The sequence below is a fragment of the Bombyx mori genome, chromosome 21 (assembly GCF_030269925.1).
Source record: "Bombyx mori chromosome 21, ASM3026992v2".
NCBI lineage: Eukaryota > Metazoa > Arthropoda > Insecta > Lepidoptera > Bombycidae > Bombyx > Bombyx mori.
This window is the reverse complement of record NC_085127.1, coordinates 561,222-573,375: the sequence shown is the minus strand read 5'-3', so window position 1 is coordinate 573,375 and position 12,154 is coordinate 561,222. Positions and strand designations below refer to the sequence as shown.

Below are 12,154 nucleotides of genomic sequence, written 5' to 3'. Positions count from 1 at the left end.
CTATTAAGCGGAATCGCTACCGCACTGGGGGTAACGGGCGTAAAACAAGGACAACTAGCTGCTGCACTGACGGGACCTCAAATACGGCAAAATACTGACCGTAAAGCAGTGAATGTGTTCAATTCCGTTTTAAATTGCAGCCACGTACAATCTCAGTTTTCGGGGAGATAATAATCCACTCGTTACCTGGTTACTAATTTATCTTACTGGTACAAAATATTCAAAATCGTGCTCGATCCAGAACCATGTTCGGGAATGTAAGAACTAAAATAATATAGAATCGGGATAAAATTCAAAGCGTATATTTTAACGTGTCACGTAGTAAACGCTTTTAAGTTAACGAATAATTATCAGGACTTTGTCCTTTCAATGAAGAGAAGAGGCAGACCATCTTTGATGCTCTGCACGACGCTGGACTTGGGTTCAACGACTGGATGACGCTTGGTGCTTGGAGCTGGCTTCACCGTGAACTTGGACAAGACAGCTGCCAAGCCTGCCAAGGACTGCATTAAGCCGAGGCGAGCACCTGCAAACGATACATAAATAAATGTAGTTAAGTAACTTGTACAGATGGAGAAGGTTCAATTTAATCGATATCATTTGCATCTTATTCACGAAATTAAAGGCATAAGTTAGAAGAGTCTTAACTGTGCCCTTGAGTTTTTGAGGTATCAATGATTACGTCCGTTCTGAATGTGCTCAAACACTTGGTTTTTTATTATTATTATTTTCTAGTGTCTTACTTTTATACATATTTATGTAAAGCTAGCCACAAGAGACGATGTGCCAACTTAATCCAATAAAATTAAAAAAGGCTCGCGAGTGCATAGACAATAAATAAAGAAACCCACAGACATTAATTAGATTTGTTTAGATGCGGTAAACCAGTTCCATGCAGACAACTAAAGTTCGTTTTGATAAAAATGTAATTAAGGTGGGTCTTGTTTTTTCTCAATTATATCTCAGGGCGTTGTGTAATAATATTTATAAAAAAAAATATTCTGTTGTTTTAAAAGAAAACCAATCTTACCGATGCAACGACGAGGTCCATCTCCAAAAGGTAAGTAGACAAATTTCGTTTTGTTATGATTATATTCAGAGGGCATGAATCTTTCTGGTCGGAATTCATTCGGACTATCAAAATATTCTGGGTCATTGTGCAAGGCCTGGAGAGGTATGATTATACCTACGCCTTCGTCTATAGTCAAGTTTAACTCCGGGAATGTGTATTGACGAGCGCACTCCCTAATCAAGAAACCGAGCGACGGAAACATTCTCATGGCCTCTTTAAACGCACTCTCCAAGTATCTCATCTCTTTAATTGCATCGTAGCACAGCTTGTTGTTATATTTGGCGAGAACCTGGTCTAGTTCTTTTTGCACTTTCTCTTGGATCTCAGGATGGAACGCAAGTTGATGGAGCGTGAAGCTAGTGGCAGACGACGATGTTTCAAAGCCAGCTGCAAAGAAGACGAATACTTGAGCTGCTAGCAATTGTTCTGTTAACACCATTCTAATGATCTCAGGAGTGCCATCTGGTTTCATTTTCTCAATAGATTCTACTACGATTTCTCCTTTCATTTTACACTCTAAGAGTAAATCAATAAAATCGTTTCGACCAGATGGTTTGTAATTTCTTTGTTTTAATATGGAACTGACCAAACTCACAAAATCTGTTTCATACTTCGACGAGTACTTAAAATGCTTGAATAGCCTAGGGAATATCTGTTTGAGGACAGCCACGATTGCTCGCTGAACAGTTATGTTGAAAATGGCCGCTCCAAGCTTTCTGAATGCTGAATCTTCATCGTTCAGTGAGTCTGCATCGAGGCCAAAGCCGCAAGCGCCTATGAAATCTGTCGTGTAACGTGCCATTAGTTCTCTAGCATCTAGAGGTTGTGAAGCAATCTTAAGGGTCCGAGCTTGAAGTCTTTCAGCTCTTTCCACGACCAGAGGAAACATGGCACGCAATTTCCCGCTCGTAAATGCAGGTGTCATACGTTGACGTAGTAGACGCCACAGATCCCCATCAGCGAAAAACAGGTTACGCATCAACGGCTGAATTACCTTTTTATGTGGCTTCAGTCCTCTTGGATAGAAATACGCGAAGTCTGTTGTTAGAATTTGTTTTATAATATCCGGGTCTCTAATGATTAGCTCAGGCCTTGAGGATCTGAAGAAACCGACGACTTTTTCATTGGGGTATTTGAGATATGCATCCACAGCAGTTTGGGTCATGCTTTTTCTGAGTAGATATCCCTCTGAATCGGTGCCGAAGAAGGGCACAGGCTTATCATGTTTGATACCTCTTTTTTCCCAGTACCTGAACGTTCTAGTTGAATACAAATAAACAAGAGCGACAATGATAACAAATATCGCGGCGGTGAGCATAGTAGTGACATCGGTCACCGCTGGCTGATTACGAGCGACTGAACAAGGCCGGAAAGAACTGTTTGAAGACACATCAAAAGAGATAAGTAGTTTAATTCTATTTCAATAAATTAGTCAACTGTTACAACTGAGACGCATCATGCGGGAAGATGTTGCATCAGCTAATTGCAAAAAATATATAAATTAGTTGTGCGAATTTATAAGATTACAACTTAAATTATTTTTATTGGTTATCTAGTGGTTGGGTACACGGTCTATTAATATTAAATATTCCAATAAATCTTTCTCCAGTGATGAAAAAAACGTGCGGTAAGTTATGCATTCCATACTTTTCGATGAAGTACTATTACTTTTACATTAACTATCCACACTGCAATTATCCGTTTTATGATCTGTTTCTCCTGATTCCAAAACTCATTATTGTTGTGAGTCCAAATAAATTTCTCCGTCTATTATTTATGCTGGAATTCGTTGCTGCGTTCTAGTTTCTAGACCAATATAAGTTGGTATTCCAATTCAAATGAGATTTGAACCTGATGTTCTTTCTCCATGTAACATGTACGCGACCTAATATTGATTTCATTTCATTAGTGTTTGATGACCACTCTACCGAATAGAGTCTTTCGTCATAATATTCATTACGTCGTAGTTGTTAGAAAGATATAAAAGTCAACATTCAAATCACATCAATATATCAATAAAAATGTATGCTCGATCATATTATTTGTCAATTGTTTCAAGAACCTTGGGTGCTTGGGTTTCTTGAATAAAACTTCTAAATCGATCTGGAGCTTGTATTTTCTTTACTAGGCTGCACTAAAAGTATCGGGAATGGAATATTTCCACTGTTCCTGTCATATTAAAATCTTTTTAATTGAAAACTCCTTGGTTTTAAAAATCGAATACCATTTATTTATTTAAAAAAAGATTCTCGGTCCTGTCACGAGGTTTTGTTAAACTTGTTTAGTCGTTGAGAAAATGGAATTGACTCGAGAAAATTCAAGAGCGATGATTTATTATGACTTTCGAAGTGGTTTAACACAAAAACAGTGTGTTGACAGGATTATTTCTGCATTTGGTGATGAAGCCCCATCCAAAACCACAATTTATCACTGGTTTGCTGAGTTTCAACGTGGACGTGTCAAGCTCAGTGATGATCCCCGTCAAGGTCGTCCAAAAACTGCAGTCACCCAAGAAAACGTTGATGCTGTGCGTAAGCTGATTTAGGAAGATCGACATGTGACATACCGCGAAGTTCAGGCAACTTTAGACATTGGCATGAGTCAAATACAAATAATCTTGCATGAACAATTAGGTGTAAAAAAGTTGTTTTCCCGATGGATACCGCATTCGCTCTGTGAAGAGCAAAAAGCGGCTCGCGTTACTTGGTGCGTCAGAACTCTCGAAAGATTCCACGCAGGATCCTCAAATGCTGTATACAACATTGTATCAGGTGACGAATCCTGGATATACGCGTACGAACCCGAAACAAAAAACCAGTCACGAGTTTGGGTGTTCGAAAATGAGAGCCAACAAAAATTGTTCGTTCACGGAGTGTTGCAAAAAAAATGGTGGCAACGTTTGTCTCCAAAACCGGCCATGTTACGACTATTCCTCTTGAGGGACAAACAAACGGTTAATGCAGAATGGTATGCAAGCATTTGTTTGCCACAGGTCGTTTCTGAACTCCGTAAAGAGAACTGCAACCGCCGCATCATCCTCCATCACGACAATGCGAGTTCTCACACCGCGCACAGAACAAAAGAGTTTTTAGAGCAAGAAAATATAGAATTATTAGACCATCCGCCGTACAGCCCCGACCTAAGCCCTAATGATTTCTATACTTTCCCTAAAATAAAGAATAAATTGCGTGGACAGAGATTTTCATCACCTGAAGAAGCTGTGGACGCCTACAAAACGGCCATTTTGGAGACCCCAACTTCCGAATGGAATGGTTGCTTCAATGATTGGTGCCATCGTATGGAAAAATGTGTCAAATTTCGCGGAGAATACTTCGAAAAGCAATAAATACATTTTTAAATAGTAATGTTGTGTCACTTCGTTAATTCCCGAAATTTTCAGTGCCGCCCTCGTATACATGTTTTTTTTTATTTTTACGTTGCGAATGAGTTAGCTTGGCACGGCCATTAATTGAAGTGTGAAAATGGTTTAGGTAACCATAAATAAAAATTTGTGCAAGGCTCCTTAAAAATTCGTAGGCGTTAATATCTTCCCCCCGTTGAAAGTCGATTCTTCGGGTTTCAACCCTCTAGTTCTTCTGCGGTAAACAAGGCACACAGACGAACCAATGGGCAGCGCACGCAGCTTCTAGAAGTATTGACGTCAACGACTCGAGGTACTCCACCCTTTGGACCATAAAATAGTCTGGATATGCGTCCAAGTCTCCAGCAGAGAGGACGAACATCATCTTCTTGCAGCAGTACCAAATCTCCTAGATTTAGGTTTGAAGAATTGGTCTTCCACTTGTGGCGTTGTTGAAGCTCAGCAATATATTCCCGCTGCCAGCGCTGCCAAAAATGTTGATATATTTGCTGTAATCGAGCGTAGCGTTGCAGATTATTGTAGTTGCAGTCTTCCAGGACAGGCGAAGGAGAGCAGTGAGAGCCCGGCCAATGAGAAAGCTTCCGGGAGTAAGGCAAAGGAGGTCATCAGGAAGGGTGACATGGGACATAATGGACGGCGATTCAATATAGCCTCTACTTGTGCGAAAAAGTAGATATTACTTCGAATGTTAAGTGTGAATTACCCATAACGCGCTTAATATGAAATTTTGCGGATTTTATTCCGGCCTCAAAGATTCCGCCAAAGTGGGGAGCGTAAGTTGGTGAAAATACAAATTTTATTCCATCTTTACATGCAGAATCACATAAAGATTTAGAATTTATTTTGAAAAACTTATTAATTTCTTTAGAACCTGCTACAAAATTGCGTTCGTTATGACAGAACACCTCAGTTGTCTGCTCCAGCGTGACCCGAATCTGCGAAATGTCACGAGGAAAGCGTCTTTTGATAAGTCACTAACGGCTTCAAGGTGTAAACATTTGTAACGTAAGCAAATGAAAAGGCAAAGGTAAATTTAATAATAATGGCAATAACAATAAAGAACCAAAGTCTAAACCCACAGTTTTGAATGGGAAACTTAACGTAACGCGCTGCGATCGCAATTCTCCCATAATGGGCTGCATAGTTCGTCCTTGTAATCGTTTACATTTAAAATAATTACGAAACCGTACGTCGAGCTAGCTGTCTTCCGTTAGTGGGCCAAAAGAATTCATGAATTATAGGTACTAGCAACTGTGGTCCAGAATGAAGGTTGCGCTTGTGTTCGTGTTCAAATAAAAGTTTCGTAAAATGATGTGAGGCATCTAAAAGCACTGGATGTTTCTTATCAAAATTAAAATCAGATGCATTCAATCGACCACCTACTCGTATAATCAACTCATCATGAAAGAATGGAGAAAAAATGTGATTTTGGACTTAGATATTTATTGTTAGCTAGTAACTCATACTCAAACGGAAATGATTCCCTTTGCAACAAGCGGCATAATTGAAGAAAGGAATTATTTAGTTCGTCAACTGATAAAGAACCGGTAGGTCTAGTTTTGGATTTCTTTTTTTATCGCCTACATATGTGGACGAGCTCACAGCCCACCTGGTGTTAAGTGGTTACTGGAACCCATAGACATCTACAACGTAAATGCGCCATACACCTTGAGATAGAAGTTCTAAGGTCTCAGTATAGTTACAACGGCTACCCCACCCTTCAAACCGAAACGCATTATTGCTTCACGGCAGAAATAGGCGGGGCGTTGGTACCCACCCGTGCGGACTCACAAGAGGTCCTACCACCAGTAGTTTTTAAGTTAGATTTTTTTAAGTTATTTATAAAACGCAGTAGGTAAGCCATTATACGTTTTAGTATAGTTAAGTTAGAATAGTTTTTGAAAATTATAATAGGATCAATACTAGTTGTTAAGTTAGTTATAGTTGAATTAGTTTGAGTTTCTGGTAAATTTGTAACGTTTATTTTAGTTTTTAGTATGGGCCAGGTACTGTCAGATTCAGAGAAGTACGACGGGCCTAACCACCACAGCGTCGCGGTATTCAGCTGATTGGGACTCTCTAGATATAATGCCAGCCGGGTTAGCTGATGTAGGCACATGGCGCCAAGAGGCAGAATTAGCTAGGTCACAAATCTCAGAAATTAGCTTTGCTACAAAAGTTTCAAATGTTGGAAAACTACTATGGAGCCAACCACTGCTTGGGTTTATAATAGGAGACTCGGACAGATGACCTAGTTCAGATTATTCGCGCATAAATTGTATGTATTGTGATTTGACTTCTGGTTACTTTCGGAATCGTCTTTCTAAATTAAATAATCGTAATCGGGCTAAATTGTATGACTCTCTAAGACAGTCGGGTGATTCCTTTAGAGGTTAACTGTCTAAGAATCTACCGGACTCTGGGCGGAAAGTGTGGGATAGAAAATGAGATTTACATGCCTTCTCGCTTTCACTCAATTTGGATCTTAGTGGAACTTCTTCAAGTTCCCGGAGTTTAGTAAGGTCATTGTGAATTTTAATATAGTCATCATTAAGTCTGTTTGATATTATGGAATGGTTACATTGTACTGTTATGTTTTTGTGTGATGTATTTATTGTAGTCATAGAACCCGAAATAATCCAACCAAACTGAGAGCTTCTTAACTTTGGATTAGTAGGACCGAGAGAGTGAGTCTTGCGGCCAAGAATCAACCAGAAAAGATCGGCACCGATGAGTATTTCAGTCGGCGCAGGTTGGTGAAAATTTGGATCTGCTAATTGGATGCCTTTAGGTATTTGTATTTGTGTAGTATCTATAGGTAATTTAGGTATGTGACTTGTTATTTGTGGTAATACTAAAAAGCCTGATGTGACGTTGTACTGGTTGACTAATGACTTTAGTTGCGCCACACAGGTCTCTATGACCTTACCGGTATGATGATTGCCTATGCCCATAATATTGACAAGGCAGTTTGAGTTTGACGGTAAACACAGCTTCTGTTTAAGTGTTTCCGTTATGAATGACGACTGGCTTCCACAATCTAATAGGGCGCGAACCCTTTCTGTCTGGTTTGTCCGTGGTTTAGCCACCTCGATTAAGGCGGTAGATAACAAAACTTGATTTGTATTTTGTTTAGAAAAAATTACAATAGTATCGTCAGTGCTGCCTGGCATGGACAAGGCACCGGAAGTGAATATATTGTTAGGTACAGTATCTTCTGGTTTATGTATGAGAGTATTGGGTCTTCTTTGCACTTAAGGCACGGATCGAAACGACAAGTTCGCACCTTGTGACCTGGCCTCAAACAATTAGTGCATAGTTTTAATTTGTGAAGTTCAGCTATACGCTCCTCTACGCTCTTATTAATGAAGGTAGGGCGGTTGTAGATTCGATGACCTTGTTGACACACTACACACTATATAAGATTTTCAGAAGCAGTGGTTTCATTGCTAGTGTAAGCTAAAGATTTTGTATATGGCTTATCTCGCTTATTAGAAGTAGTAAACGTAGAATGCATTGATTTATACGAATTACGATTTATAGACTCAACGACGATTGATTAATAATTTATAAAATTGTTCCAAATTCGGCACATCATCCACGGCGCTACGACACTCCTCCCATTTCAAAAGAGTGTGGCTGTCCAGCTTTGGGTCATTATGTGAATTATGAGGATATCCCATTTGAAGGTAGGTTGACCTAGGCCAGACAATACCCCCGGGACCTGGGCGGGCCCCCCGGTGCGCACTCTGCGTGGCCGGGGGCTCCATCTGTGGGGGAGTTTTGCTGGACTTCCACCGTGGCGCGTCCGTAGGTGGCGGATAACGGGATCCTCTGGGCGACATTCCCAGAGGTATCGTCCGATCTTTTTCGTTGCAAGGATTCTTAGGTTTAGCCTAGGTTTAGGGTTAGGTTTAGATGTAGATTAAGGTCCTAGGTATAGGGTTAGGTTAGATGTAGGTTAAGGTCCTAGGTATAGGGTTAGGTTGAGATGTAGATTAAGGTCCTAGGTTTAGGGTTAGGCTTAGGATAGCTTAGATAGGCTTTGCAACGAAAGAGATCGGATGACGCAGACCAAAATCAGCACTAGGAGGAGCGGAAGGACTGCGCTCTCCACACTCTTCACTAAGTGAAGAGTGCTCCTTCTGGAGATCGCAGCTTCCGACGGCACTGGTTCGCCGGCCTGCCGTGAGCGGTGGCACCCTGTGCCCCGTAGTCGTGGAAGTGAATCAGCGCTGCATTTTCGCAGCTGCTGACCGCTGGTTGCTATGTCCCCGGCTTCGGCTACAGGGGAACGCCCCCCAGATATGGGGGGTACCGGTTCGCCGGCGTGGCTTCGTGGTTGCTCGTTTCGAGCGTGGGGCGGTGGTCTGCCGAGTTGCCCTGTGCACCCGGTGGGCTGCCGACCAACCCGTAATCCTCACTGAGTGGGGGGCGGTGGCCGCTGCCGCAAGGCACGGGGTCGCGAGGACGTAAACCTCTATAAAAAATACCCCAATCCCAAGCTCCGATGCCCGGTGAAGGGATGAATGGCTGGAGGGAGTCCAGTCCCGAGGGCATCACCTGATCCCAGGGGACCTCACCCCTGGTTAAATAAGAAAGGAAAAAAAAAATGAATATGGACAATTGTGAAACAGTATTACCCCAGGAGGGTACCTCCCGCTCAGCGGGAGGAGAACCCTCCGTGCCTCCGAGCAATCGGAGGCACGCTGCCCCTCGTATTCTGGGGGGGGCAACAATTGCCTAGAGGAAGGAGGCGGCAGCACGAGCCGCGAAAAAGATCTATTCGTGCATCCTGAGCGTTGCGACAGTGCACTCTCACTGCGCTCGACGCGAAGCTCTGCGAGGGGCTACGCGTCGAGTGGTCGAGAGTCGCCGCTTTTGCTTCGGAATACTACCGGACGGTTCGCCAGCAGAGCCAACGCTCGGAAACTCGGAGGAAGCGGAAGACGGTCAAGAGACCGGTGACTTCCGCTCCCTCCGACTCCTCGGAAATTGAACCCGCGCCCGCCAAGTTTTTGGCGGTCGAGGAAGGACCGGCGACTATTGCGGGTTCGTCTGCCAAAGAACAGGATGTTCGGATAACCTGCGACGGATTGGCAGTCGGCTCGCTGCGAGGCGGGAGAACCCGTTGTGGGAAGGCCGAACGAATCAGGGAGGGAGAGGTTGAGCGGTTGTGCCGCTCCCTTATGGAGACTGAACCCACTGACCTCCACAAAACTTTCGAAACCTCTCTGGATATTGTCTCCAAGGTGGCGAGCAAATCAGGCTCCTTAAAGGGCACGTACGTGCATGCCCTGAATTGCGTGGTCACTGCCATGGGTAGGCTCTTAGAGGCATTTCTCCAGCGCACTGCTACGGAGGAAACAGCTGGCCTGCGGTCGCAGCTGGAGAGCCTACAGGCTTTGTACGCCTGCGTTCAGAGTGAGAATGCAGAGCTTCGGGCGGAAAGTGTAAAGTTGCGGGAGGAGATGGCCGCAATGCGTGTGGCCATTGATGGTGTAAGGAGACAGCGGGGCAGTTCAGTTTCCCCACCACCACCATCCCAAGTGCAAGAGGCCATAGTGGCGGAAAAAGATAAGGAGATCGAAGACCTCAAGAGGCGCCTAGCCATTCTTGAGGCTTGCACCTCTACAGTGGTGCGCGCGAGGCCACCGCTGGCACACGAGCGGCCAGCGCAAGCATCACTAACGCCTAAGACCGCGGCTGCACCGGCGCCCGCGAACGCCACTGCGGCCAAACTGACTACACGGTCCAAGACTGCTGGGCGACGAACACCCGCCCAACCTGAGAGGCCTCAGGCTGCTGCTTCTGCCCCGCCCCAGCTTGCGAAAGCGGGGCCTGGCAGAAGCCGCAACAATCCAAAGGGGTGTGTGAATGCCGCCCAGCCAGCGCAACACCCCCCGGCCCGTCCATTGCCTCCCGCCCCGTCCAACATGGACGCAGCCTGGACGACGGTGGTGAAGCGGGGTCGAAGGAGGGCGCAAGACGTACCTAACCCCCGTCCCGTTCCGACAGTCAAGGCTCCCCAGGTAGTGGGTCGAGCAGCAACTGAAGGGAAAAGAAAGGGAGGGCGCAAGGCAAGAAAACCGCGCGCCCCGCGGTCGGCGGCTGTCGTATTGGAGCTGCTGCCGGCTGCCAAGGAAAAGGGCCTCACCTATGGGGAGGTGATGGCCCGGGCGCGCGCTAGCGTCGACGTGGATGCCATGGGCGTGGAGGGTGGCCTCCGAGTCCGGCACACCGCCAACGGGGCCCGGTTGCTGGAGTGTCCTGGTGCCAACACCAGTGCGGCCGCGGACAAGCTAGCAACCCGGCTCCGTGAAATCCTGCCGGACCCAGAAGTGGTGCGTATAGACAGGCCCGTCAAAATGGCAGAAGTCAAAGTGACGGGCCTGGATGAATGCGCCACAAAGGAGGAAGTGGCCGCCGCCATTGCATCGCAGGGCAATTGCGCCCTCACGCAGGTCAGAGTGGGAGAGCTGCGAAGCTCTTACTCTGGAGCCTTCACTGCGTGGGCGCGTTGCCCTATGCAGGCGGCCACGCTCCTGGCTACGCCTCCACAAGGTCGGCCCGCCGACTCACCAGGGAGGCTGCGCGTGGGCTGGGTGATGGCCCACGTGCAGTTACAGAAGGCCCGCCCCTGGCGATGCCTCCGGTGCTTCGGCACCGGGCACGGCCTCGCCAGGTGCCCATTGGCCGTGGACCGCAGCGGGCTTTGTTTACGCTGCGGCCAGCCCGGACACAAAGCGGTCTCCTGCACAGCCGCCGCGTCACACTGCGTGCTATGCGACGCGGCGAAGCGGCGGGCCGATCATCGGGCTGGGGGCCCGGCCTGTCTTTCCGCCCCCTCCTCCACAAAAAGGAGGCGTGGCGGGAAAAAGAAGAAAATAGCAGAGGAAGAGCCGGCTGCGCGTAAAGCAGCCGGCCAGTCAGTTCCCGCCGCGGCTGTCGGGCCGCAAGGTGGGACGGAAGACGAGGGAGCGATGGACGTGACACCTCAATAATGGATCACGTCCATCGCTTCCTCCAAGCGAACGTGAACCACTCCGCCAGGGCGCAGGATCTCCTCGTCCACACCATGGCGGAGTGGTTCATCGACATCGCGATCGTTGCGGAGCCATACTTCGTACCTCCCGACCGGGAGGATTCCTAGGCCGGAGATGTTGATGGCTCCGTGGCGATCGTGATGCGACAGTCAGCGGCGTTACCTCCCCTTGGAATGGTGGCCAGGGGATCCGGGTACGTCGTAGTTAGGGTCAACGAAACCGTCGTGATCGGGGTGTACTTCTCTCCGAACAGGAGTCTCGCTGAGTTCGAACGGTTCCTGGGTGGGCTCGAGGCGTTGGTTCATCGCTTCGAGTCTCGCCCGGTGATACTGGCGGGGGACCTCAACGCTAAATGTACAGCGTGGGGCTCCCCCCGCACGGACACGCGCGGCGAGTTCCTGTCGGAGTGGGCTTTCGCGACCGGTCTCTGTCTTCTGAACAGAGGTCCGGTCGCGACCTGCGTGCGGTGGAACGGGGAATCACACGTGGACGTGTCGTTCGCGTCTCCGTCCGCCGCACGCCGTGTCCGTGGCTGGCGTGTTCTCGAGGGGGCGGAGACGCTCTCGGACCATCGGTTTGTCCGATTTGAGCTCTCCGTTTCCACTTCGTTGAATACGCCGGCCGAAGACGCCCGCGGCGAGGAGGAGCTCCCGC

The 12,154-nt window shown here is 46.8% G+C and overlaps 1 protein-coding gene across 1 annotated transcript; it reads right to left on the bottom strand.

Annotated features, from left to right (window-relative positions):
* Positions 1–286: 286 nt before the first annotated feature.
* Positions 287–2,731, bottom strand: LOC101745954 (cytochrome P450 6B2). The gene is made up of 2 exons (XM_012689784.4): positions 1,031–2,731; positions 287–526 (listed from the first exon to the last, which is right to left on the bottom strand). Exons 1-2 carry the CDS (start codon positions 2,388–2,390, stop codon positions 351–353), a joined length of 1,536 nt encoding a protein of 511 aa, XP_012545238.2. The 5' UTR covers positions 2,391–2,731; the 3' UTR covers positions 287–350.
* Between the last annotated feature and the right edge of the window lie 9,423 nt (positions 2,732–12,154).

Bases quoted from the DNA above. Each gene is read 5' to 3' on its own strand.
- LOC101745954 (XM_012689784.4), bottom strand. From the start codon at position 2,390: ATGCTCACCGCCGCGATATTTGTTATCATTGTCGCTCTTGTTTATTTG. The intron at 527-1,030 runs GTAAGATTGGTT...TATCGTTTGCAG, and splicing joins TGGACCTCGTCGTTGCATCG to GTGCTCGCCTCGGCTTAATG.